The sequence below is a fragment of the Falco rusticolus genome, chromosome 3 (assembly GCF_015220075.1).
Source record: "Falco rusticolus isolate bFalRus1 chromosome 3, bFalRus1.pri, whole genome shotgun sequence".
NCBI classification, from domain to species: Eukaryota; Metazoa; Chordata; class Aves; order Falconiformes; family Falconidae; genus Falco; species Falco rusticolus.
Window position 1 is genome coordinate 116,539,381 of NC_051189.1, and position 24,100 is coordinate 116,563,480.

The 24,100-nt window shown below is 61.9% G+C and overlaps 1 protein-coding gene across 1 annotated transcript in view; it reads left to right on the forward strand.

Moving 5' to 3' along the window:
• The first annotated feature begins 10,450 nt into the window (after positions 1 to 10,450).
• Positions 10,451 to 24,100, forward strand: part of ADGRB2 (adhesion G protein-coupled receptor B2) — a 28,593-nt gene continuing 14,943 nt past the window's right edge. The window contains 4 exon segments of the mRNA XM_037381856.1: positions 10,451 to 10,570; positions 17,836 to 18,640; positions 22,814 to 22,897; positions 23,915 to 24,079. Of these exon segments, the coding sequence (XP_037237753.1) occupies positions 17,851 to 18,640; positions 22,814 to 22,897; positions 23,915 to 24,079 (1,039 nt within the window). The 5' untranslated portion in view covers positions 10,451 to 10,570; positions 17,836 to 17,850.

Genomic DNA, 24,100 nt, shown 5'->3' on the forward strand with positions numbered 1-24,100 from the left:
TTGCCAGGACGATGGCACCATCCTCACCTGCGCCAGGCTCCCCTCCATGACACGCTGTCATCCCTGAGGGCAGGGGCTGGATCCAGCCAGCTCCATGTCCTTCCCTCTCCCTCCAGCCAGAGCCCCCAGACCCACCTTGCTTTAAATCCTCCTCTGCTTTTTGGGCTTTGGGGTTCCCTCCTCCCGCTGGCAGGTGGGCAAGGGAGGCACCATGCCGTGTTCCCCCAGGTTTGGAGGTTGTGGCTGCACTTGGCACCTTCACCCTGAGGCTGGGAAAACACCGATTCATAATTTGGGATGAGAGAGGAGGGGACAGTGAGGGTGGGCAAGAGGCACTGAAGGCAGAGGCTGTTTGGGTAAATGAGTGATTGTTTCAAAGCACGAAGCTGTGGCTCTCAGCAGCTTTTGAAGCCTTGGGAAATTTGTCTTTCTGACTCTGCAAGGTGCTCAGGCGGGGAGGGAAATGCATTACAAGCTGAAATGCTTTGAGAGCAGAGGGGAAATATTATGTGATTCAAGCCCCGTTCCTCCCAGCAAGAGGAACCCGGTGAACACAATATACTGTATTCTTCACATTCCTTCACCTCCCTGTGCCGTGTGTGTAAATGTGCTTGTTCCCTCCCCAGCTCCAAGAGCCTGGGCTGCAACCAGGAGCTGGCTGCTGCGGCACCCGCTTCCCAACAGGCTGGGCACCCATTGCATCCAGCCTGGCCCGGAGGGGTGAAGGGAATGCTGGGCAGGGGCTGGGGGAAAGCCTGCATCCTGGTCAAGGATAAAGCCCCTTCCATCCTGAGCATCCTGATGCTCCCCTGGCCTCCCACAAGGTGGGCTTGGTCCCCATTGGAGGTGGAAAGGGAGCTGGGAGGGGATGGGGGGGCCTGATGCTGAGCATCCTGAGCATCCTAATGCTCTCCTGGCTTGCCCCCAGGTGAGCTTTGCCCAGGGCAGAGCAGGGCACTTGGGGGGGGGGGGGGGGCTGGAGCCGCGCTGCACCGAGCACACATCACCCTGCTGGGGAGCCTGGGAGCTCAGTGTGACGTGTAAGGAGTCGAAAATAGAATCAGTGCTGGTTTGTTCATGATAATAAATGGGAGCAAATCACAAACAGTGGGTAAGTGACTGACAAACGCTGGTATTTTAATGTCCTCACAAAAGACCCATGTGTAAGTGGGACTTTGCATGAGTAATTCCATACATTTTTAATGGTGGACCCTGGGGGAGAATCAATCACGCTGCGCAGTTGAGTTTCCCTAATGCACGGCACAGCACAAAGCAATTTTATTTGATAAGGCGGCGCCGAGAGCGGCGGGTTCCCTGCACGGGGGAGGGTGGCATGGAGCCTCTCCCCACCGAAGTCCTCCTGTGGACCTCTCTGCAGGAAGCATTCTTTTGGCAAAGCTGTGTTTCCCCAGGAGGTACTGGCTTGGCTGGGGTCTCACTGGGAAGGTTTCTCTGGCTTTGAGGAACTGAGCAGCTGGTATTAGGGGTTTGCACGTGGAAGAAACGTGCTCTGGGTTATCCATGGTGTGGAGATGGGTCTGGAGGGGCCAGCTACGGCAGTGAGATGCTCTGCCCAGTGGTACCCAGGGATGCTAGGGTCAGCTCGTGCCTCAGGATGTGGGGTCCTGCCTGGCCACCAGCCTCCCTCCAGGCCTCCTGGTTTTCAGGAGCATCCCAAGGCTCTGCTCCAGGATCGCTTGCAATCCAGGCTGCTGCCTGCACATCTTTCCTCAATGTCCCCGGAGAAGCCAGCTTGGCGGGCAGTGTGTGGGGAGAGATCGAGTGACAGGTCAAGAACAACTCCGGGGGGGGAAAAAACGACCCTTCTCGGTATTCTGGATGATCCCAGCTCCATTAATCTCTGGTGCCAGGATGCTTAATAAATATTAGCAGAGCCTCCCCACGGAGCGAGCCCGGGGCTGCGCGGGCAGCAGCACCCCTAGGTGCCGGCTAGCACCCAGTGTGTGGGAGCAGCCCCCACCCGGTGCAGGGTGCTGCTGCCACAGCAGGAGGTTGTCACCTAGGGCAGTTCTGGGGCAGTTCTGGGCCAGCTCGCCCATCCTCTGTGACCCCCCATCCTCTGTGACCCCGAGGGCTCAGCCTGGCCCTGAGGGTCCCACAGCCACGCGCCATGGCAGGGGTGGCAGGAACCTTTTCAGCAAGGACAGGCAGAGGGTGTTAGCTTTTTGTGATGGAAATGTGGCCCTGCAGGAGCAAAGGCTAATGTGCTCTGGGTAGCTGCTAAAACTTCTGCCGGGGATATATAGCACCTCATTTACGATGATATTTTTTATGCTGAAATGGAAGAAAGCAGCTGCTATCTGTACAAACAAAATTAGGCCAAAGGAGGAAAGTAATTTTGTAAAAGAAATGGGGAGATGCAGGGGGAGATGGATAGGAGACAGATGAATAAACACAATCTACATAGAAACTGATAAAAATTCAATTTCTGCTCACACACGTCCCGGTCTAGCTCACTCCCTTCCTCTCCTCTTTTCCACGCGCTCTGGCGTTGTCTGCAACCCTCGTGCATCCATCTGGGATGTGGGAGGCAAACACAATGGTCCTATTCTGTCTTCAACATGCTGCAAAATTTTCTTTAATTACAGTTCTTTAATTCCTCTGACTTCGGCTTTATATTCAATATTTTTCCCTTGCAAGCAGTGGGCGCCAGGGTGAGCGTCCCACAGGGCAAGACAGCCACTGCGCTGGGGGGTCCCTCTGGGCTTGATCCTGCTCCCACCATGGTGCTTCCATGGAGCAGGGCTACAGGGTACCCAGATGGGAGATCTGGGACTGTAACCCCATGGGGTGAAGGGGATCGGAAGGAATTGGCAGCTCCTGTGAGTGATCTGTGGTACCCACGAGTCTGGCTTTATCCCCGTTCTCAGGACCGATGTCCCTGTAAACCTCAGCTCCTGGAGCCACGGGAGCACACTGGGCTCTCCCTGATGCTTTTCGAGAATATTTTGTGCCTTTGTCTGTGGGTTATAAAGAAAAAAAAGAGCTCCAAATTCTTCCTGGGACTGCCTGTGCCCCACACATCAGTGGCTTGTCTGCAAGCTGGGGTTGTGTGCTGTGACTGGCTGTGCAATGGGAGCGATGCTGCTGAAGGAAGGACCTTCCTGGGGTTCATCACAGCAAGCTTGCTGGAAAATTCCTCAGCATGAGCTTAATGACTGACCACAGGCTGGCCTGGATGCTGGAGCTGGCCCATATGTCATCTCTGATCTGCTACCCACGCAGCTCTGGTGGCCCATGCCCATCCTGGTGCAAAGCTTGAATGGATGCGTGCCCGGCTCGCTGCCTGCTCCTCCTGCTCCTCCGCATCCCTGGCTGGCCTGGCACAGGCAGGCAATGCACCTCTGCTCAAGGAGGAGACTTCTCCTGCCTCTTCCTTCTTTCTCTGATCATGGAGGGAGCATCTCACCTGTTGACAGTCCTTTTCGGTGCATTTTTTGCAGCAGCTGCTGGGGAACCAGCTTTGATGGCTCTTTGATGCTAATGGTGGTGCCCCCCCTGCCTTTCCTGCACTGGGGGCTAAAAATCGACTCGGAGGAGCAGAAACCATGTGAGTGCTTGTAAATTGTGCAGCTGAGGCAGAGGAGGGCTGTCCTGGGGGGTTGTAGGGCTGACCCCTTGTCCTGCTTCAGACTCCCTGGTCCAGCACCAGGCTCTGGATGCGCCCCGAGGTGCTGCACATCCCTGCCTGGCGCTGGGTGCATGCACATGAGGGGCTCTTGAGTGTCCCCTGTAGCTGGGGACATGGGGTACAGGGCTTTGCACCAGCATGGTCCATCCCCACAGAGCGAGCATCAGCTCCGGGCGAGAGGGGATCGATCGATGAGAGCAAAGTGAGCACACTTTGCATCGGTTCAGAGGGCAATGGAGCATGGAAATGGCCATGTCACCGGGGAGCGGGACGTGTGCCGCTGGGGCGCAGGGCCAGCTGGGGCTGAGCCCTCCTCTTGCTCCGCACAGAGCTCCAGGAAGGCCAGATCCAATTCTGCCAGGTGCTGAGCACACCCAGCCAGACCCAGAGAGCTGGGGGTGGCATGGAGCATCCTCATAGTGCAGGACCTGCATTGTCCCCAAGGACCCTTGCTAAGGGGGCACTCAGGAGTGGGTGCTCTGCTCCACTCTGGCCCCCACCTCAGGCATTTGGGAGGCTTCATGCTCTGCACCGAGGGTTGCCATGCTAGCAAGAGCCGGGAGGGGAGATGGAGGGTGCGGGGCACCCATGTCCCTGTGCACACCCACGTCCCCCGTGCACTCCCACGTGTGCGGAGGCTGAGCCAAGCTGCAGCCTGGTTTCCCTAGGAAACCAAGCGGAGGCCAAAATCATGCGGGGAGGTGCTGGAGGGGCTCTGAAATGTGGCCCGAAGAGCTCCGCACCCGGGGAGCCTTGCTATCCCCCCTGGTGCTCCAGGGACACCGATGGCAGTGACAGTGCAGTGGCACTTGGGTGGCTAGGGGTGCAAGAGGGGCTGTGCTGGTGGCAGCTTGGCTGTAGCAGGGAGTTTTGGAGAGGGGGGGTTGGTGATGACACACAGCCCCTGGGCACCCCCCCTGGCACTCACAAATGACCAAGATGGGGCTGTCACTGGTGCTGGGGCATGTCCCTGCCCTTCTCGCTGCCATGGCCTTGTGCAGGATGGGGGCTGCTCGAGGCTCACCTAGAACATCCCCTCCTGAGCAGCAGGTAGTTTGGGCCTATCCAGAGCCCCCAGCCCAGTGCAGCCCCTAACCCTGCTGCCACAGGGGCTGGGAGGTCACAGTTCCCCAGGAAGACCCCGTGGCTGAGCGGGGAGGAAGGAGGGCATCATTTCAGGGTCGAGCTGGAGCATCAGCCCAGGCTCTTTGGGGACCAGGCAGGCACGCAAGGAGAGAGCTTCCCGTGGGTGGCAGGGTCACACCTTCAACCCGTGTGCTGCCTGCTTCCCAACCCTGCTCCACCTCCTTCTCCTCCTCCTCTTCTTCCTACACCTCCTCTTCCTCCTCCTCTCCTCCTCCTCCTCCTCCATCAGTCTTTCACAGGCTGCCAAGTGAGGATGCATTTGCTGGGCTACACGCTCCAAAAGTTGATAATTCCCCTCCAGGCAATTAAAAGGAAGCCATTTCTCCTCAATCAGCTGTATTTGAATATGGAAATGATTTTTAATTACTCAGAGTCAATATCATTTTATCACTGAAATGTGTTTGAACGAGGTTCACCCTATTTGCAGGGCGTCTAATAAGCTGAATGCAAATTCACTGTGATTCACGGGTTTTAAATGTTCGGAGGAGCAAGGGAAGGTGCTGCCCTTTGAAGGTTCCATTCCCAGGCTCCTGATGGGGCACAAAATGCCAGCCACCCCCCTGCCCTGCTGGCTACCATCGGTGACAAGGCAGGGGGGACGTGGCAGGGGCCATGAGCCTGGTGGGGACATGGGGACTGTGACTGCCCCTTCCCCGAGCACGGCCATCCCCTGGCCCTGAACATGCCCAGGGTCAGCTCCCCACGGAGCTAATGACAGCTCGGCAGCGTTAGATCCCCAGCTATTGTCTCCTGATTAATTTGCTAATTATGTTCTGCTTTTATCCAAGAGGCCTGGCGGCAGTGTGGAAATGTCAGGCACTTGTTTATGCCCCGGGTTGCTGGCGGAGTGACAAAGGCAGGATCCCAGAGGAGCCACGGGTAACCTGGCCCTGCCAGCTCCGGCATCACCGGCATCACTGTGCCACGGCATCACTGTGCCACAGCTCCCACAGGGCCAGGACCGAGCTGCTGCCTCCGTCACCACCTCCCCCAGCAGCCTTGGGCCAGTCCTTTTGCTTCAGTTTCCCCCACGGTGGGAGATGAAAGTATCGGGATCCACCTCCCTGCACGCTCTGGGGGTTGGGAGCACTGGCACAGTGGCTCAATGCCACCACGCCAGGGCAGGGACTGACTGCCGGTGGCTGTGGTCCCTGTGCCTCTGCGTGGTTGTCACCAGGAGCGTGCAGAGCATACAGCACCAGAGCCAAAGGCCACCAGGGCAGCTCCCCCCGGGCACTGCTCTCATCTCCCACAGCCTCCTACACCTCATGCATCCCAGTTTACGGCTTACTGGAGGCCCCCAGAGATGCCACCCCCCTGCTGAGAAGGGGACAGGAGATGTGGCCAAGCGGCTTCCCAGGATCTGATCTCTGGGTTTTCCCGCTGTGAAAACCCATCAGGTGTCGGCGTTGAACGCCGCGCTCCTGCAAGACTGAGCAGCCAAGATAACATCCCCGCTGATGGCTTCAGCCGGGCTTTCTGCAGCCCTCATGTATATTAATCGAGGTGAATATTTATGCAAAGTTTCTTGATCCTGGGCGGTTGCTCCTACGGCTGCTGGTTTGGGCAGTGAAATGGCTCCGGTGGCTGGAGGCTGCTGGCAGCCCTGCGGTGGGAAGGGGCAGGGCTGGTGGTGGGCAGGCAGGCAGGGCTGGGTGGCAGCTTGCCCCTTGCCAGGCTGTTCTGGCTCGGAGAAGATCTCCAGGCATGTCAGGATCCAGAGGGATTTATCCTCGCTGAAGCCCTGGGATGGAGCAGGATGATGCGTGGAGACACGGAGGTGAAAATCCTGCAGGTGTCCCGCATGCTGGCTCCCTGCTGATGTTGTGCTCATCCCCTAATCCCACAGACCGAGAAGGCAGCCTCTGCACCTGGCAAAACCTCTCCCAGTTTCTCCCAGAACATCTCCCCAGCGTGCCTGGCCCAGCGCCTCAAGTCCTTGGCGCTGCCCTGCCTCGTGCCAAGGCACCATCTCCGCATTGGCGCAGACGGCCACGGATTCGCTCTGGTCCATCCTTCAGCGCACAAAGTGCCTGGAAAAATCAAAATGAAGACGCTGAGCTGAATCCCATCTTCCTGGGCACAACGGCTGCGTCCGTAGGGCTGGGAGCCGCTTGGGATCAGCTGTTGGCTGCGCCGCCGCGGCAGCGCTCCCTAACAAACCCCAAAGTGAAATTTATTTCAGAGCTTATTCCTGTCCTTCCTCTTCTGCTCATCACACGGGCTTCCCTCGCTCCTTTGCCTTTGCTTTTCTCTCTGCCACCACTAGCAGAGAACTTCACGGGAAGGTGCCTTGGAGGGGAGCAGCGGCCGCAGGCAGCTGGCACGGGGCCAGTCCCTCCATCCCGGTGATGGGCACCAAGTGACTGGCAAAGGCTCCTCCTGCGGCGCTTGCTGCCTCTTCCCATTAGAACCGATAATCTTGCAAACCAAACTTTCCTGGTTTATCACTGCTTTTGTTTTTCCACTGGAGCAGTTCACAGCGAAGTTTATGGGAAGCGATTCCGACAGGCGGCTGTGGATACCAGCTTCTCGAGGGCTGCCTTCTGCTCCCGTCTCGCCTTGTGCTTCGAGCTGAGGTGCTCCCGCTAAGCCTCTCCGAAATGCTGCTGCTCTGTGCCCTGCTCAGGGAAGATGAGCCCTGTGGATCGGGCCCATTGGGGGCCACAGGAGCTGGGGGGCTGATTGCAGCATCCCCACATCCCCCTGGCCAGAGGCTGGACTCCATCTCTTCCCTGAATCCTCACCCAGGGCTGTAGCTGCCATGGAGTAGCTGCCACCTGGGTGACTCTCCCCTGCCCCTGATTTCTGTGCCAAATGCTGGGGAAATAAAAGTCCTGTGTTGGGAAATTTCAACACAAGGTTGAACACCAGAGCTGGGGGGCCTCGGGGGTCAATGGGAAGGGGGGGGGCTCAGCCAGTCCCTGCCCAGCGCTGGCCATCCCGGCCATGCCCGCAGCCACGGATGCTGTTAGCCGTAGTGGCAGTGCCTGCATTAATGATTGTGGTGGCACCGGGGACCTTGTGTCAAGCTAACGGGTTATTATTGCCTTAATGGACAGGTCTAATTCCCATCCAGCAGGCAAAGCCCTGGTGTTACAACCTCCGCACACGCGGGCACTGCTCTAATTATGCCCTGCGAGCGGCTCTGCTTGCACTGAGCCTCAGCCCCCTCGAATCCAGTGGCACCAGTGAGGCCGAGAGCCCTGATCAGTGTTTTCCCCACAGCCCAGCAGTTCATCGGAGAGAGGAGGAGGATGGAGGCTCCGGGCACTCGCACCGATCAGCCAGGGAGATGCTTTGTTTTGGCTTGGAGGTCTCCAGTGCCTTCCAGAGCACTGCCTGGCCTGGGGGGCTGCAGGGGCTGAGCACCCCTCTTGCCATGCTTTGGGCTGGGGGCATGGCTGGCGGCGGAGCTCACGCTGTGGCTGGGGGAGCTTTGCAGGGATGCAGCGGCAGCAAGCAGCTACAGAGAGCACCCAGTTGTCCTGGTAACAGTGGGTGCCTCCGGCTCCCGCAGCTCAGCCCCCCCCAGCACCGGTGCCCTCCGGCCCCTATTTGCCCACCTGGGGCAGAGGAGACTTTTGGTGATGCCACCTGCAGCACTGGGGAGCCTGGGGTAGGGGGGATGCGGAGGCTGGAAATGACTCCCGCGCTGGAAGGGCAGCAGCAGGCACAGGAGGACGTTACGTGCATGACCACGGACCGTCACCAGGCCTGGGGGCAGGGGGGTTTGCAGGACAGAGCCATGCAAGCCAGGCTGTGCCGTAGCCAGCACCACAATCAGGGCAGAGCCCATAGGCAACACTCAGGCAGCGCATCCTGCGTCACATCCGGCATTGCATCCTGTATCGCATCCTGCATTGCTCGCAGGGCAGCAGTAGCTGGTGACAAGTAATGCGTTTGGAAATTTGGAAGTGTATCAAGCGTGCAGATCTATTTGGCTGCAGGAGCCAACACCTCGTGGGAAGCAGAGAGCGTGACCCAGGGAGCCGTGGGTTTGGGATGGCCCTTCTGCTGAGCTGCAGCCGCTGCAATGATCTGTATTTACAGAGACGGGTTCTGGAATATCCTCCAGTTATGTCTGAACTAATGATGCTTTTCTCCCTGGGATAAAAAACAGCCTGGAAAGCTGGTGTACTTGCTTTCAGCCGTGACCTAGAGGGGATGAGTGTCTGTCTGGGGCTGCTGGGTCAGGCATCCACGGGCTGCAGGGGGGGACTGGGAAAAGGGAACACCACAGGGGAAAGGAGCTGAATTGCACGAAGGTCTCAGGTGGCTGTGACCCTGCACTTCCAGCAGCACTGAGCTGGGTTAGGGCTGGTGCTGTGCTACAGATACCCAGGGTGCTGAGCAGTGGTCTCGGTGGTGCTTCCTGCTACCCAGTTTCTACCCCTGTTGTGCCAAGCCCTGGACAGAGGCTGCAGGGGCCACCCGGAGGTCTGTGCATCCCCAAGCAGTGCCGACAAGGATGCGACCAGCGGAGGTGGACAGGCAGGGGATGGGAACATGCAGCATTTCCAGTGGCACTGCTCCTGCAGTGTGGCAGCGAGGCCATGCCACATCCCGCTGGGCTCCTTGTGGTGTGGCTGGGGCTTGGTGGTGGTGACACCTTGTCCTCTCCAAACCAGAGCAACCTGTGCTCCTGGTGGGCTCTGCCCTGGGCAGGATCCGTGCTGCGGTGGAGCCTCGGTGCTGGCCACTCTCTGTTACCCACGGACCACCGAGACACTCAGGTTTATCCCATCTGTTCATGGTCTCCTTGTGAAACAGCAGTGCTGCAGCCCCCCCAGACACCACCATGGCTCTGGGAGTCTGACACCCTCCGTGTCATACCACTTGTGACCCATTTCTGTGATCATGGGGTGTGCCAGCCCCATTACTCACCTGGTGTTGATGCTCCAGCTCTCCCTGCATCCCAGCCCCGCACCCCTGCAAAACATGCCCTACCAAGGCCTGCACGTGTGTGCAACACGGCTGCTGGCAGGGAGCACATGTATCCTGCACAGGGGCGTGCCATGCACGTGCGTGTGCACGCCACAGCACCCACCGATGTGCACGCGTGCACTGCCCACGCATCAGCAAGCACGAACCGACTGATTGCGTGCATGCACGCGCAACCCAGCCACGCACACGCGGGCACAGCACGCGGGCATGAACCATTTCATGTGTGTGCGGGCATATGCCTGCACACACATGAGGCCTGCACGCACCGCTCCCCCCCCCCCGCAGCAGCACAACACCCGTGTGCGTGTGCACACCACAGCCACCCCCGTGCATGCACGGCCCCCCCCGTGCCGCCTGCACACCCCCCCCGCCGCTCCCCCAGCGTTGCAGCATCCCGGGGGTCACCTTCCCCCCCACCCCGTTCTCTGAAGCGAGCGGCACGGTACCGGCAGCCGGGGAGGGGGTGCTCACAACCCCCTCCCCCCGTGCCCCCTCCCCCCCCCCCCGCCGCCCCCGGTGTCCGTAAGGCGGCCCCGCCGCCGCGCAGGCTCCCCGCCATGCCCGGTGCTGTCACACCGCCCCGCGCCCGGCGCATGCAGCAAGTGCCCGAGCGGCGCGCGCCGCCGCCGCCCCCGCCCCCCGCCGCCGCCGCCGCCGCCACCGGGGCCCCGCGCGCCGCGCGCCCGCTCCCGGCCCCGCGCGCCGCCGCGCTCCCCCGGGCGCGCCCGGGCACCGGCTGCCGCCGCCGCTGCCGCCGCTCGGGGATGGCCAGCCCGCTGCACGCCGCGCCGCGCCGGGGCTACACGCGCTGCTGACGGAGCGCAGGTAAGGGCGGCGGCGGGGGGGGGGAGCGGGGACCCCTCCCCGGTGCACCGGCACCCCCTCCCCGCCGGTGCACCGGCACCCCCCCTCCCTTCTGCCTCTGCCTTGCCGGTGCACCGAGGTGCGGTGCGCTCCCCCCCCGCCTCCCGCCGCGGCGCAGCGGGGGGCGGCAGCTCGCCGGGGATGCGGGATGCGGCGGCCGGTGCTGCCGGTTGCCAGAGCCCCGGATCCGCCGTGCGGCCCCCCCCGCCCCCCCCCCCCCCCCCCGTCTTCCCCGCTGCCTCTCCGGCCCCGGCCAACTTTCCTGCCTCGGCGGGCGGGGAGCTGCAGCCACGTCGCCGTACCGGCGGTGCCCCGTGCCCGGTGCCCGGTGCGGGCAGTGGCATCCCCGGGCCCTGCCTGGAAGTTGCGCGGGGCTGCGGCGGCGGCGGCGGGGCGGGCTTGGCACCGGCTAGCGGCGGCATGCCCGGGGCTGCCGGTCCTCCTCCGGGGCTACCGCCAACCCCCGGGGGCTACCAGTCTCGCTCCACGGCTACGGACACCCCCGGGGCTACCAGTCTCCCTCCATGGCTACCGGCCTCCTCCAGGGCTACCAGTCCTCCTTCGGGGCTACCGGACCCCCCACCCGAGCTACCGGTCTCCCTCCAGTGCTACCGGCCCCCCCACGAGCTACTGGTCCCCCTCCGGGGCGACTCCCCCGCCCCCCCCCCCAAAGCTACCAGTCTCCCTCCGGGGTTACCGGTCCCTCCCCGCAAGCAGTGCCAGGGCTCCGGCAGCCCCACGCGGAGGTGCTGCACGCATGTCGGTGGGCACATGTGTGTTGCTTGGGCACAGGTATGGCATGGCGGTGCTGTGGTGTGTCATACGGCAAAGGCCACGGGTGGCATCTCTGCCAGCCCTAGCGTGGGCACGCGTGTGCTGCCAGCCCGGCACGCGTGGGTGCTCGGTGGGTCAGTCTCCCCACACCGGGGCTGGTGGCCCCACACCGTCACCCCTAGCCAGGGCTGTGGGGAACCGGCACGCACCGGGGTGCGTGGGCAGGCGTGTTGGCGGAGCCCCGGCAGCAGGAGGGGGGTTTCGCAGCTCTCCCCTGCGTGGGGCTTTGTTCGGTGCCAGCGTGGAGGGGCTGCGGGGACCCTCTGTGCCGCGGCCGTGCCATGGGGGCGAGCGGTACCCAGGGACTGTGGGCGTGTGGCGAGGGCACACGTGGGTGCCCAGCGTGTGCCGGCGCGGGCATGTGGGGCGTGCAGGTGGCAGCCAAATCTGGGGGGTGCGGGGGAGCTGCTTCCCTTCCCGAGGGACCTGCGAGCCCTGGGGTTCGTGGCAGGAGCGATGCCACGTGTGCCCACGCAGGTCACTTGTTGAAGCACGGGGAGATTTTTCCGCAGCCCCAGCCGAGGTGGGGGGTGCGCGTGCACCGCGCCTGCACGGTTGGCGCTGGGGGCCCGTGGCAGTGCAGCGTGTGAACAACCCTTTGCTTTTCTAGGTCATGTCACTGCTGCCTGTGCTGGATGGCGCCTGGCAGCCAGGGCTGCCGGTGACGTGGGGGAGGTGGCCCTGGGGTGGCCGGGCTGGGTCATGGCAGAGCCTCTGGTTGGAGTTTCTTGGCCGGGTGCTGCCGATGGTTTGGATGGCATGCGTGGGGCTGGTGCTGAGTCGTGCCGCTGTGGGAATGCTGCCAGCCGGGCGGTTATTTGGCACTGACCTCTTCCCCCCCCAAAGGTGGTGGCAGCTGAGCTGAGGGGGGGCTCATGGGGAGGGAGCCGTCTCGCATCGGGCGCCTGTGGGGAGGAGCGGGGTGGCGCGGCTGTCATCACCGTCACCATCACCTGGCTGCTGTCCGGCCACCCTCATCGGGGAGGCTCGGCGCCCCGATTCCCAGCGGCATTCATTACCAGTGGCACAGACGGCGGCGGATGCTGGAATTGGCCATAGGGCAGTGCCAGCCCGTCTGTGCCGGAGCCCGGAGCCTGGTGCCTGGCAGCGGCTTCTCTTCGAGGCCTGCCCAGTTGCTTGTCAAGCCTTGTCAGCAGACCCTGCTTTGATCCAGGGAGTTTGCAAGAAGCTGGGATCCTACAAATTTGATCTGTGCTGGAGAGAAAATGGATACGGAGCCGGCACTGTGGTCAGCTTGCTCCCTGACCGGCAGCCACGTGGCAGAGGTGCTCCAGCGCTGGCTGGGACACACTGTCTGCTCTTCCCGGCTGCCTCCGGCTCTTCTCGACGCCTCTAAGGATCTCTGGCAGCGCAGCTCTCCTGCCCAGTGTGACACCTCTGCCGTGCCAGTGCCGGGCGTTGGGCCGGAGGTGCTGAGCTCAGGCTGTGGAGAGCCCTGCCACGGCACCAACCTCCCGCGCAGAGCAGTGGGAATAGATGAGTCTTCCTTCACTCGGGCTGTTCCCATCGGTACCAACTCCCCATGTCCTGGGCTGGGTGCTCTCCAGGCTGGGTGGGGGCTACAGGACAGGCTCCTCACGTCCCCGTGCTCGGAGGAAGATGATGCTCAGCTGGATGGATGCGTGAACCATGGGATGAGCTGCTAGCCCTGGTCCAGCTCGACACAGCCCTTGGGGCTGGGCTGCTGTGATGCTTTGACACTTCTCCACAGGAATTTGGACCGAGGCCCTGCAAACTCATTTTCTACCACGGAGCCATCCTGTAATGGGGACGGGGCTGGCTCTGGGCCACCCAGCTCAGTTGCCAAACGTCAGAGGTTCTGTAGCTCCTTGGTGCTCGTGAGGGCCATCGCATGCCCCCCCGCTCTCGTCCCGTCTGTTCGTTCTTGATGTCCTCCAAGAGCAGGATGAAGCCAGGGCCCTTCTCCTCGGGGCACCTTGGAGGCTCCTGGCAGATCTGGGTCTGGCTGAGAATGGTGTGTGACAAGGAAAAATCCCCCTCCGGCATGAGCACCCATCCAGGCTGCCATCCTCCTGCTGCCACCCCTGTGACTTGGACCCTGCGTTGGAGCCCTCCTGGGGCTCTCAGCCCCCCTGCCCCATCCCTTTGCAGGATGGAGCTGATGGAGAAGAGGGAGCTGCATCCCAGCGACATGGAAACTACTCGGAAGAGGCCATGGGAGAGTGGCAGGAGCAGCTGTGGCTGCTGCAGCCCCTGCGGGTGGCCTGCTGCGGGGGCGGGGGGGCTTGCCTCCAGGGACCCCCACAGCCGTGGAAGGAGAGGCAGCACACACTGTTCCCTGGCAGAGTGTAATCCCTAATCCCGGTGGAGATTTCAGTGTGCTGTCTCTTGGCCTTGCTTTTGGAGTGGAGTTTTACCAACAGCAGTTAAGTAAAATAAATAAAAAGGCCTTTGCTTGCCAGTGCTAGCGAGGCTGAGCCAGTGATTGGCAAAGCGGCACCATTAATTACAGCTCGGCGCTGCTGCCAGCCTGCCTGCTTCAGGAAAGGTGGTGGCAGCGCGCCGGGGAAGCCAGAGGGAGAGGGGGAGTGTGTGGGGAAGGGCAAGACGTGGGAGCGTGGAATGGGGGGGAAATATGGTCCCAGGTGCCAGGGGGATTGTGCCGTGGTAGGTGGGAGCAGCATGGATACCCCTCTCCCCGCTGAGCGCCCGGGCGGGCACGGGAGCCCATGCATGCAGACATGTGTGCACGCACACACTTTGCAGGAAGCCACGTTTTCGGGGGGGCAAGGGCTGGAGGTGGTGATGTCGGTGGATTTTCTCTGGCACCTTCACCCGGTGATGCTCAGAGCGTTAATTAGTTGGCAGAGCGAGGCTGTGTCAGCGCTGTCGAGGGCCGGGCAGGGGCTTGGTGCTGGGGGTCCCTCGCGCCGGGAGGATGGGCGCAGGGTGGCAAGGGCTAAGCGTGGAGGTGGTGCTTTGAAGGTCCCCGATGCCTTTGAACTGCTAGCGAAGATCCTGGAAATCGGAGGGTTGCAGACGTTCCTGGCGGGAAGAGCTCGTTAGGGCACTTTGTTGGCATCACCTCTGGGCAGGCAGGGATATACTCCCGTGGGATGGAGCCTGTTTTGTGGCCACATGGCCGTGCTGTCGGCTAGCCTGCTCCTCCCTAGATACCGTCGCCTTTTGGCATGGACCAAGGCTGTTCCCACCATGGTTCAACACCCTGGGCTGCCTGGCCCTTCCTTACCCTGCTGCCCTTTTTCCAAGCCATCCTTGTGTTAAGAATTCTCACGGATCGCGTATTTTTTACACCCTATTAAAAGAAGACTGTTGGGTTAAAAAGCGTGTCTCTCAAAACCCAAATCTCCTTTACTTTGCTATTAATCGTTTCTCAGATTATTAATGCCAGCAGGGTTTAGTGCCGCCTGTTTATCACTTTGGGGGCTGGTTGGTTGTTTCTGGCTTTGCCTGGTCGGAGAGGGGTGGCCGCGGCCGAGCAGAAGCGCGGTAGTCGGGAGCTGGCCCCCGCTGTGCCGGGAGGATGGAGCTGGACTGCATCCCTGCTGAAATCTCCATTCGGGGGGAGCATCTTCAGGGAAACAACCTGTTTGTGCGGTGTGAGCAGGGCTGGCGTGGAGTGTTGTCTCCTCCCGTTGTGCCGCGGCTGCTGGTGAGGGAGAGACGAGCCCTTGTTGGATCCTGCCGGTTACCGGAGCCGGGAGGGATGTGATGACAGCGATGGAGAGGGACCGTGCTCTGACTGCCGAGGATGGGGAGCCTGGGATGTCGCTTCCGCATGGTTGCTTCCCGGCTCTGTGATGGCTCTTTAAAAGCTTTAATTAAAAACCCACCCTCTTCCCTGTGTCCGGGCAGGGAACAAAAGGCAAATGGAAGGGGCTGGAGCGGGTGCCTGCGGTGGGTGAGCATGCCAGCCTGTGCCAGCCATGCTCCGGGTGCCATCCCCTTCCCGGGGGAGCAGCACCCGCTCCTGCAGCAGCCCAGCGGGGTGGTTGGGTGCGGTGGGTCCCAGGGGGCAGCAGGCATCCCCCATCAGCCGGCTTCGCCAGCGGTGCCACCATGCAGTCACCGACGGTGGGTGGTTTCTCCTGCATGGACCGAAGCCCTTTTGGAGGTGGGGGGGCGATGACAGCGGGGCCATGCCCTGGTGCCCCGGCAAGGCTGGGCTCCCCCTTGCCGGAGCACACGGGCAGTGATGCTGCAGGCTGTGAGGTCCTCCCCGCGGTGCCAGGTAGGCTGTGACAGTGGCCCCTCCTCGAGCTGCTCGGTAGCTCCCACTGGGTGACTCGGTGCCCCAGATGTTAAATGTTTTCTTGGGCCCAGCTTGCAGCTCAATGAAATATCTTCACTGCAGCAGCAACAGCAAGCGCTGCGGGGAGCGAGGCTGGTGCTGAACGAGCTGTATCAGATTTGATCTGCTCTTAACGAGCCCCGGTCTTCAGTAGCAGCTACAGCATGGTGCTGGGCTCCCCGGCAGCCGCAGCCCTGGCAGGTTTTGGGGCTCGGGGGAGGCTCCCCACGGTCCAGAGCACCTGGGTCTTGCAGGGTGCCGTGTTTAAAAGGCGAGGAGCCCAGGGAGGTGTGGTAGTGGGCTGCCTGGCCGTGCCCGTCCCCACCGAGCTTTCCAGCAGCCGGTTTGCCTCAGCCGTGCAGGCAGGCTGGGCATTGGCAGGAGCCGGGCAGGAGGGATGGGTGGATGGCAGTGCCGAGCATCCCTCCTCGCTGCTCCCAGGTGAGGGAAGCAAGCACCATCTTGTGTCCCTGCCAGGCTGCGGGAGCCCCAGGAGCTCGCTGCAGAGCAGCAGCGTGTCCCTGCCTGACCTCCTCCTCCTCCTCCTCCTCCCCCCATCCCCGGTTCTCCCGGAGCAATGGAGGGCTTGGACTCTCCGGGAGACCTCAGGACCTTGCTGGGCGCTTGAGGAGCATCAGTGGGGGATGCTCATGGGGCTCCCTGCTCTGGCTGCCCCTTGGCTCCCCATTGCTGCTGCCACAGGTGGGGGGTCTCCTGTTGAATTCCCAGGGGTCTCCCAAGGGTGGAAGTGGCTGCAGAAAGTGGGGGTTTCTTTTGACCTAGATCTCTCTGCTTACACTGGGGGGTCCTGCCCAGATCCGGCCCCAGACCTGGCTGCTCCCACTGGCTCCATCCCAGCCCCTTTCTCCCCATGCCTGCGTGCCACTGACAGACACCGGCTGCCGGCACCGAGCCCCGTCACTGCCGGGGCGGCAGGAGCCAGTGCCAGCCTGTTGCATGAGAGCTGGGTTATTTTTAGCTCTTTAATGTGCCCATTATGGCTTCGGCACATGCTCGGCCGAGGCTCAGGCTCCCTCCCTGATGAGCAGGGGGATGCCCTGGTACCGGGGCCTCCGCCAGGGATGATCTGGGAGCAGGAGATGTTGTTTGGGGGTGGAGAAAAGCATCCCTGTGTCACGCTGAGTGCTCGGCATCCCCCACGCATGGCTGGGATGGAGGGGAGCAGGGACCTTGGTGGTTTTGGAAATCAGCCTCTGGAACAGCACCTGTCACTTGTGGCCACCTCCTGACCATCCCCTGCTGTCCCCAGGGCTGTCCCCTCACTGCCGCTGCCCTGGGTGCAGGCTGGCCTGGCACAGCAGTGCCGACACGTGCGCGGTGGCCTTGGCCTCTGTAGAGCCACGCTCCGGTCCCACTTAATAAGGCCACCACGTGCATTATTTTATTAATGAGTTATTAAAAAGCTATCCATGGCGATGCTGCTGTATACCCAGCATGTTGTCCAAGAAATACGTACTTTAACGATTGCTTGCCCTGTGCTGGGCTTTCCTGGCAGGTCAGGGGGAGAGCTGTTGGGTATCCCTGTTGGGGTGCCTGTGCACCCCAGCACAGGGGTGCCTGTGCACCCCAGCACATCACCCTGGGCTCCTCTGCTGAGCAGCTGGCCTTTCCCCACAGTGCTCTGGGGCACCAGCAATAGCTATGAGGCTTTTTATAGCCCCATCTGGGCAGAAGCTGTTTGGTGACTCCTTGCCCAGGTTGTGCTTGGCTGGCTGCGGTGGGTGAGCCGAGGGCAGGGGGGGTCCCCGCGGTGGGTGTCTGCTGGCTGCGGAGTGGGAGCTGCATCTCTGCTCTGATGGTTTTGGAGTAGAGTCCCCGGTCTGTGCTGCATGGTCCCCAGCCCAGGGGCTGCCTTGGCAGAGCACAGGGAACCAGGCAGGGGTCTCCAATGGCTGTCCCCTGCTTGCAGGGTGACAGCTGGCGATGTGGACCAGCTGGGATGCTGCTCCTGCAGCGGCTGGGGCTTGGTGCAGGGTTTTGACTCCCCTGGCACAGCGGGGAGCCCGCAGTGACTTGCCTGCTGCTAAGCATCTGTCTGTCTGTCTATCCTGTCTGTCTGTGTCTGCCTCTCCCCCAGGGCAAATGCCATAGGATGACCGCTGCTGGTCCCCTCTTACTGGCTGTGATATCTTCTCTCCTGTGGCTCACACGGGGCTTTGACCCGGCTCCCAGTGCCTGCTCCGCTCTGGCCTCCGGCGTCCTCTACGGCTCCTTCTCCCTCAAGGACCTCTTCCCCACCATCTCCTCCGGCTGCTCCTGGACCCTGGAGAACCCTGACCCCACCAAGTACTCGCTCTACCTCCGCTTCAACCGGGAGGAGCAGGTCTGCACCCACTTCTCGCCCATGGTGCTGCCACTTGACCACTACCTGGCCAACTACACCTGCGACCCCCGCGGCGAGGCCGCCAGCCCCCCGCCCGCTCACCAGCGGCCGGAGGAGGAGGAGGAGGAGGAAGAGGAGGAAGCTGAGCTGGAGCTGTGCGAGGACGCAGGGCCCTTCACCTTCCTCCATTTCGACAAGAACTTTGTGCAGCTGTGCCTGGCGGCCGAGCCCGAGGCAGCCCCCCGCCTCCTGGCCCCCCAAGCCCTGGAATTCCGTTTCGTGGAGGTGCTGCTCATCAACAACAACAACTCCAGCCAGTTCACCTGCAGCGTGCTCTGCCGCTGGCTGGAGGAGTGTCTGCAGGCTCCTGGCGCTCGCCGCTGCGGCTTCACCCACGCCGGCTGCAGCTGCCAGGCGGAGAGCCCACCGGCACCGCGGCGCAACGGCACGCGGCACGCCACCCGCACGCCTGCCCCACCGCCCACCGCCGGTGACTGCTGCCCCACCGACCTGCATTCTGCGAATGCCAATGATTTCGACCTGCCCGAGGTCCCACACGGTGAGTGGGGTGTGGGGGGAGCCCCGGGGATGGACCCCCTGCTGCATGCGTGCTTCTTAGCAGTGCTGGGCACCGAGCAGGGAGGCTGTGCAATGGATGGATCCTGCCTGTGCACGCTCTCTGGGGCAGGAGGGGTGCAAATCTGGTGCTGTGCACAGAGCAGGGAAGCCATGCAATGGATGAATCCTGCCCATGCACACTCTCTGGGACAGGAGGGGTGTAAACTGGGTGCTGTGCACTGAACAAGGAAGCTGTGCAATAGATGAATCCTGCATGAGCACATTTTCTGGGGTAGGAGGGGTGCAAATTGGGTGCTGTGTACAGACTGGGGAAGCCTTGCAATGGATGAATCCTGTCTGTGCATGCTCTCTGGGGCAGGAGGGGTGTAAACTGGGTGCTGTGTACTGAACAAGGAAGCTGTGCAATAGATGAATCCTGCTTATGCACGCTTTCTGGGGTAGGAGGGGTGCAAATCTGGTGCTGTGCACAGAGCAGGGAAGCCATGCAATGCATGAATCCTGCCTGTGCATGCTCTCTGGGGCAGGAGGGGTGCAAACTGCGTGCTGTGCAGAGCAGGGAGGCCTTGCAAAGTGCAAATCCTGTGCATGCTCCTGGGTCCAGCACACCTCGTCCAAGCGACGGCCAGGCTCAGTGGAGCTGCAGCTTGCTCTGCCCTTGCCGTGGCCTGGCTGACCCTGTCAGTGCTGCTCAGCGCCACGCCGGCTCCGCTGTTTGCCATGGCTGCTCTGGCACAGCCTGCACAGCCGCGGGGCCTCGGTCACGGCCTCCCTGGCACAGGGCTGCTGCTCACCTGCCGGTGTGCCCGGAGCGGCAGCCCTATCACTCTGCATTGGTGGAGATGTGGAAAACAATTTGCAGGTAAAATGACCCTTTCCTGTGGCAAATTACCCTTGACTGCTGCAGCCCAGGCGCTTGTTATTCCAGGCAGGATGTCACGGCATGGTGGCACGGCGTGGCCGGGCTATTAACCAGGCGGAATGAAGCCATTTGCTCGTTACGGAATTGCAGAAACCTCGAGTGAAGATAAAGCAGCCGTGCTTACCCGCGCCCTGGGCGCCAGGGTTGGGCTGCCCATGGCAGGGACCTGCCTTGCCCAAGCACTCCCTTCACCTGTGGGGCACCTCTGCCCAGCCCACCGAGGTGATGCAGGGGTTCTGGGCCACATCTGGCCAGATGTTCCCCCTGCGCCAGCTCTGGGTCATGCACGGGGAGGAGCATTCCCAAACTTAGCTGCGTGGGGCCTTTATCCAGCAGATTAGGTGGTGGTGATGGGCTGTGGGTATATATACAATTTCATTGGGCTTTAGCATTTATTTCAGGAGCTAAATGTCATTACGGGCAGATCCCCTGCTTAAATCCCTGGCCTGTTACAGCTGCAGGGTTACAAATCGCCTCATCCCACGGGGAGTTGCTTGAGCTGATTTTGGTTGGTTTTTTTCCTTCCTATTTTTTTCCTCTCTAAATGCAACTCTGCATGGACAATTAAGAGCTCAGTGCCAGGTTCAGGTGCCATCCCCAAGGTCAGCCTGGCTGACCCTTTGCCCAGGGCCCTGACACCCGCTGTGTCCCAGGGCTGCCTGGGGAGCAGTGGGTGCTGCGGGCTGCCGGCACGGAGCAGGGCTGCAGGATACCCCATCCCCTCACTTCTGGAGGGGATTCTGCATCTCCTCATGGCTGGTTTGGTGGGGTTTAGTAATGCCAAGCATGGCTCAAAGAGAGGATGCTGAGCTGGGTGCTGGAGATGGAGGTCCCTGCAGAGCTGGCACACTCAGGCATTGAGCCGCTTGCCACCTCTCCGTGGACTGGCACACAGACCAGCTGCAATGGCGAGAGCGCAAACTCCCGCTCCTTCCCCAAATTGCATTTGACATTCAATTAAAACCTGGAGGTGCCTGGAGGTACGATGTTATTGCGGTGCCAGAGCCACAAGGGTAATGCGCTGCCTCGGCCGCACCGTGTGTCACACTGCTGCCAACCGGTGCAGCCCCCGCACCCCGGTCCCCCCCCTGGGCACTCGTGGCTGAACCCTGGGGCTGCGGGGCTGGAGCACAGAGCGCCCTTCATGGCATCGAGGGGGGGTCCTGGGCTCCCACCTGGCCTCCCCCCAGCACCCCACGGAATGGAGAATGGCTGCCTTTCAGGGTGGCGGTGGCAGGCAGGGCCGGGGGGCTGAATGGCGCCTGTGAGCTGAGCTTTGGCGGGCGCCCAGCACTGATCTCACCCTCCTCCGCCGAGCGCCGCAGCCGCGCAGCGATGCGGGGGCTGGCGCCCACCCAGCCGCCCCCCGGGCCCAGCCGCAGCGGTGACCCCAGGGGTCCCCATCCCCTCCGTGGCATGGCTTTCCCATAGGGATGTGGTTGGGACCAGGGGGATGCAGCCCCAGGGCAACACAGCGCTGGGTCTGCGTGGGTGGAAGTGCGGGTGGGTGTGGGGATGGGGTTGAAACTTTTGTGGGGTGATGGTAGGCACGTTATAGCCATGCGGTGGGGGGGGGGGGTCTGTGGAGAGGGGACACCCCCACAGAGCCTGCAGTGCAGAGGCTGAGCTGTTTCAGCTCTGGGGGTTGCTCTGGGCTGTGTTTCCCCTTGCTCCAAACCCATCATCCTTTGGAAACCAGCCCCCTCCCCTCCCCCCGCCCCAGGAGGTGATGCCGGGAGGTGATGCTGGGAGGGGGCCACATCTGCCAGCTTGCAGGGTCACAACCAGCCTTGGAGGACTTGCTGAGGTCCCCAGAAAATCACCTCTGCCCTTGCAGCCCAGCAGCCACAATGCTGGGCTCGGGGAGGGGGGACCCCCACGGCAGGACCGGGTGCAGGTGCCGGGGACGGCCCCAGCTGCCCCGCAGTGGCGGCCGGGGATTTAGTGCTCTCCGAAGAAAATTGAATTTGGTGTCTCTGTCGAACACAGCCGGGGAGAGAGCCCTCGTATATCCTCAGGATTTATGGTTTTCCCCGGGCACTTGCCGTGATGCGCGTAATTCTGCCGTGCCGCTCGCGGGGGCGGGCAGCCCTGTGGGAGCTCAGCCCTGCAGCCAGACAGACCCCCTCAGAGCAGCCCCTTGGCCCCCCTGCACCCCACCAATGCCACGGGGCGGGATGCATGGAGAGAGGAGCCAAGGGTGCTGGGCTGCACCGGCAGTGACGGCCAGGAGCCCGCGCAGGGGATGGGTCCGGGCAGGGGTTACGCTGGGTTGAAGGCAAAAGTCAGTAAATTTGGGTCTGGTTTACAGCACTAATAAGTGTCAGTGCAGGCAGCGCTCCCGGCCCTGGGCTCGTATATCACCTCTGTGTTGATATGGGAGCTGCAGCGTGCCCAAAGCATGGCTGGGAGCTGGCCCTGCAGTGCCAGGTGTCCCTATGTCACCTTCCCGCTGTCCCTTGGGGACATCACTGTGCTTGGCTGGCAATGCCGGGGCAGCTCGGTGAGGTGGTGGTGCCACCCCTGGCTGTTCTCCTGGCTGTCACAGCAGCAGGGTGCCCATGGCACTTTTGGGGGCCACGTGCCCGGCATGGCATCAGTGGTGCCCAGGGAAGTCACAGCATCTGCGGGCAGCAGCAGCCCCGGTGCTGCCATGCTGTGCCCAGGGTGAGTCCACAGGAACTCACCAGCATCTTGCACCCAGGTGTGGGGACAAGGGATCCTGCTGCAGGACAGCGGGATGGCCTGGGGGGTGTGGGGGAGGCCGGGGAAGTCATCCTCCCCTGCGCCTGCTGCCGCACCTCCCGCCGAGCCCTCCACATGCCAGTTAATTTCACGCCAAGCGCTCTTGATGGATCACTTGTTATTTTTGGTGAGCTGAGCCATAAATTTGTGCCACCTCACTGCAGCAAGCTGTTAAGTGGGGACTGGAGAGCACCTCTGCCCAGCGTGGTGGGGGCACAGGCACCCTGGCTGCACCGGGGACACAGCACCCTAGGCCATGCTCCAGCTGCAGCCCCAGTGATGTGGGATGATATGTCTGGGGGAGCTGTGACACATTTTTGGGGATCCGTGAGTGTGCCCAGCAATGCTCAACCAGCTCTTGCCCTTGGGGATGCCATGTGGGGCCAGGCATCCCTGTATCCCCCTGCAATGTCCCATGGTGGCCCGTCTCCATCCCTGTCCCTGTCCCCGCCCCCTGCCTGCTCTCACAGGAGCACTTCTCTCTTCTAGGCAATGCAGTCGAGGAGAACCAGAAGGTGAAGACCCAGTGGCCACGGTCAGCAGACGAACCGGGTGTCTACATGGCCCAGACAGGTACCAGTGCTGCCCCAGCAGGGGCACAGGCACAGGACACTGGTGTCACTGGCTTGGGTACCAGGCAGCGGTGATGGAGAGGGAGTGACTCCTTTTGCTTCCTGCCCACCAACTGACTTAATTTGCTCCATTTATATATTTTTCCTTTACACCTTCCTCTGAGGGTTGTAAAGCAAAAAAACCCACAACCCCAACAAAATCCATTAATTGTTTTGTTCAAATGTATTTATTTGGCAAATCCATCTGGGTAATTTGAGCATACTGCTCCCCCCTCCGCAGCCCCCCCTGATTTATGGTTGGAGGGCTCGGAGGCGAGCGGGAGATGGATGGGCCCTGGCGCCAGGAGAGGAGCTCCGCTCCGTGTGCCTGGCATGCAGATCTCCTCCTGACCATGTTCGCGTACTCGCGGAGGTCCTGCCCCCCTGGGAGCTGCTGGGCAGAGCAGGGGGTGACCCCAGTGGTGACCAGGTCCAGCCTCGGCATCCCCGTGTGATGCGGAGCAGCCACGGGGCATTGTCACCTCCATGGGAGCCCTACTCCCGAGCCTGCATCCTGCCTGTCTCCAGGACAAATCGTCCCCTTCGGAGCCCTCCTCCGTATATTCCTTTTTAATTTAAACTGATGGCCTTTTCTTCTGGCCTGTCCAATAGCTTCAGAGACATCATCAAGCTTAATAAGAGCAGGGCTGTTGTAAATGTCAGTGCTGTGCCTGGGTGGGGAGAAGGAGCTGTGCCGGGCTGCTTGCGCTGCCTGCGCTGCCCAGCTGGACGCTGTCCCTCGTGCTGGGCACGATCCTGTGCCCCGACCCCTTCTCTAGGTGCAGCCGGTGCTAGGTCTGGAGGGCAGCATGGGCTCCTTCGCCCTGCTTACATCCTCCGTGTCACCCCTGTTGCCCAAGCACCTTGTCCTCATTCCAGGTGCTGCCCGGGCACTTTCCCATCCCCTGTGGGTGCTCCATGGGACCTTCCTGGCCCCCTCAGGGAAGTCGCTGGCTCTCAGGCTCCGTGTTTCCCACAGGGGACCCGGCGGCGGAGGAGTGGTCCCAGTGGAGCGTCTGTTCCCTGACATGCGGGCAGGGCTCCCAGGTGCGGACACGCTCCTGCGTCTCCTCGCCCTACGGGACGCTGTGCAGCGGGCTGCTCCGGGAGACACGGACCTGCAATAACACGGCCACCTGCCCAGGTATGGGGAATGCGGGGACAC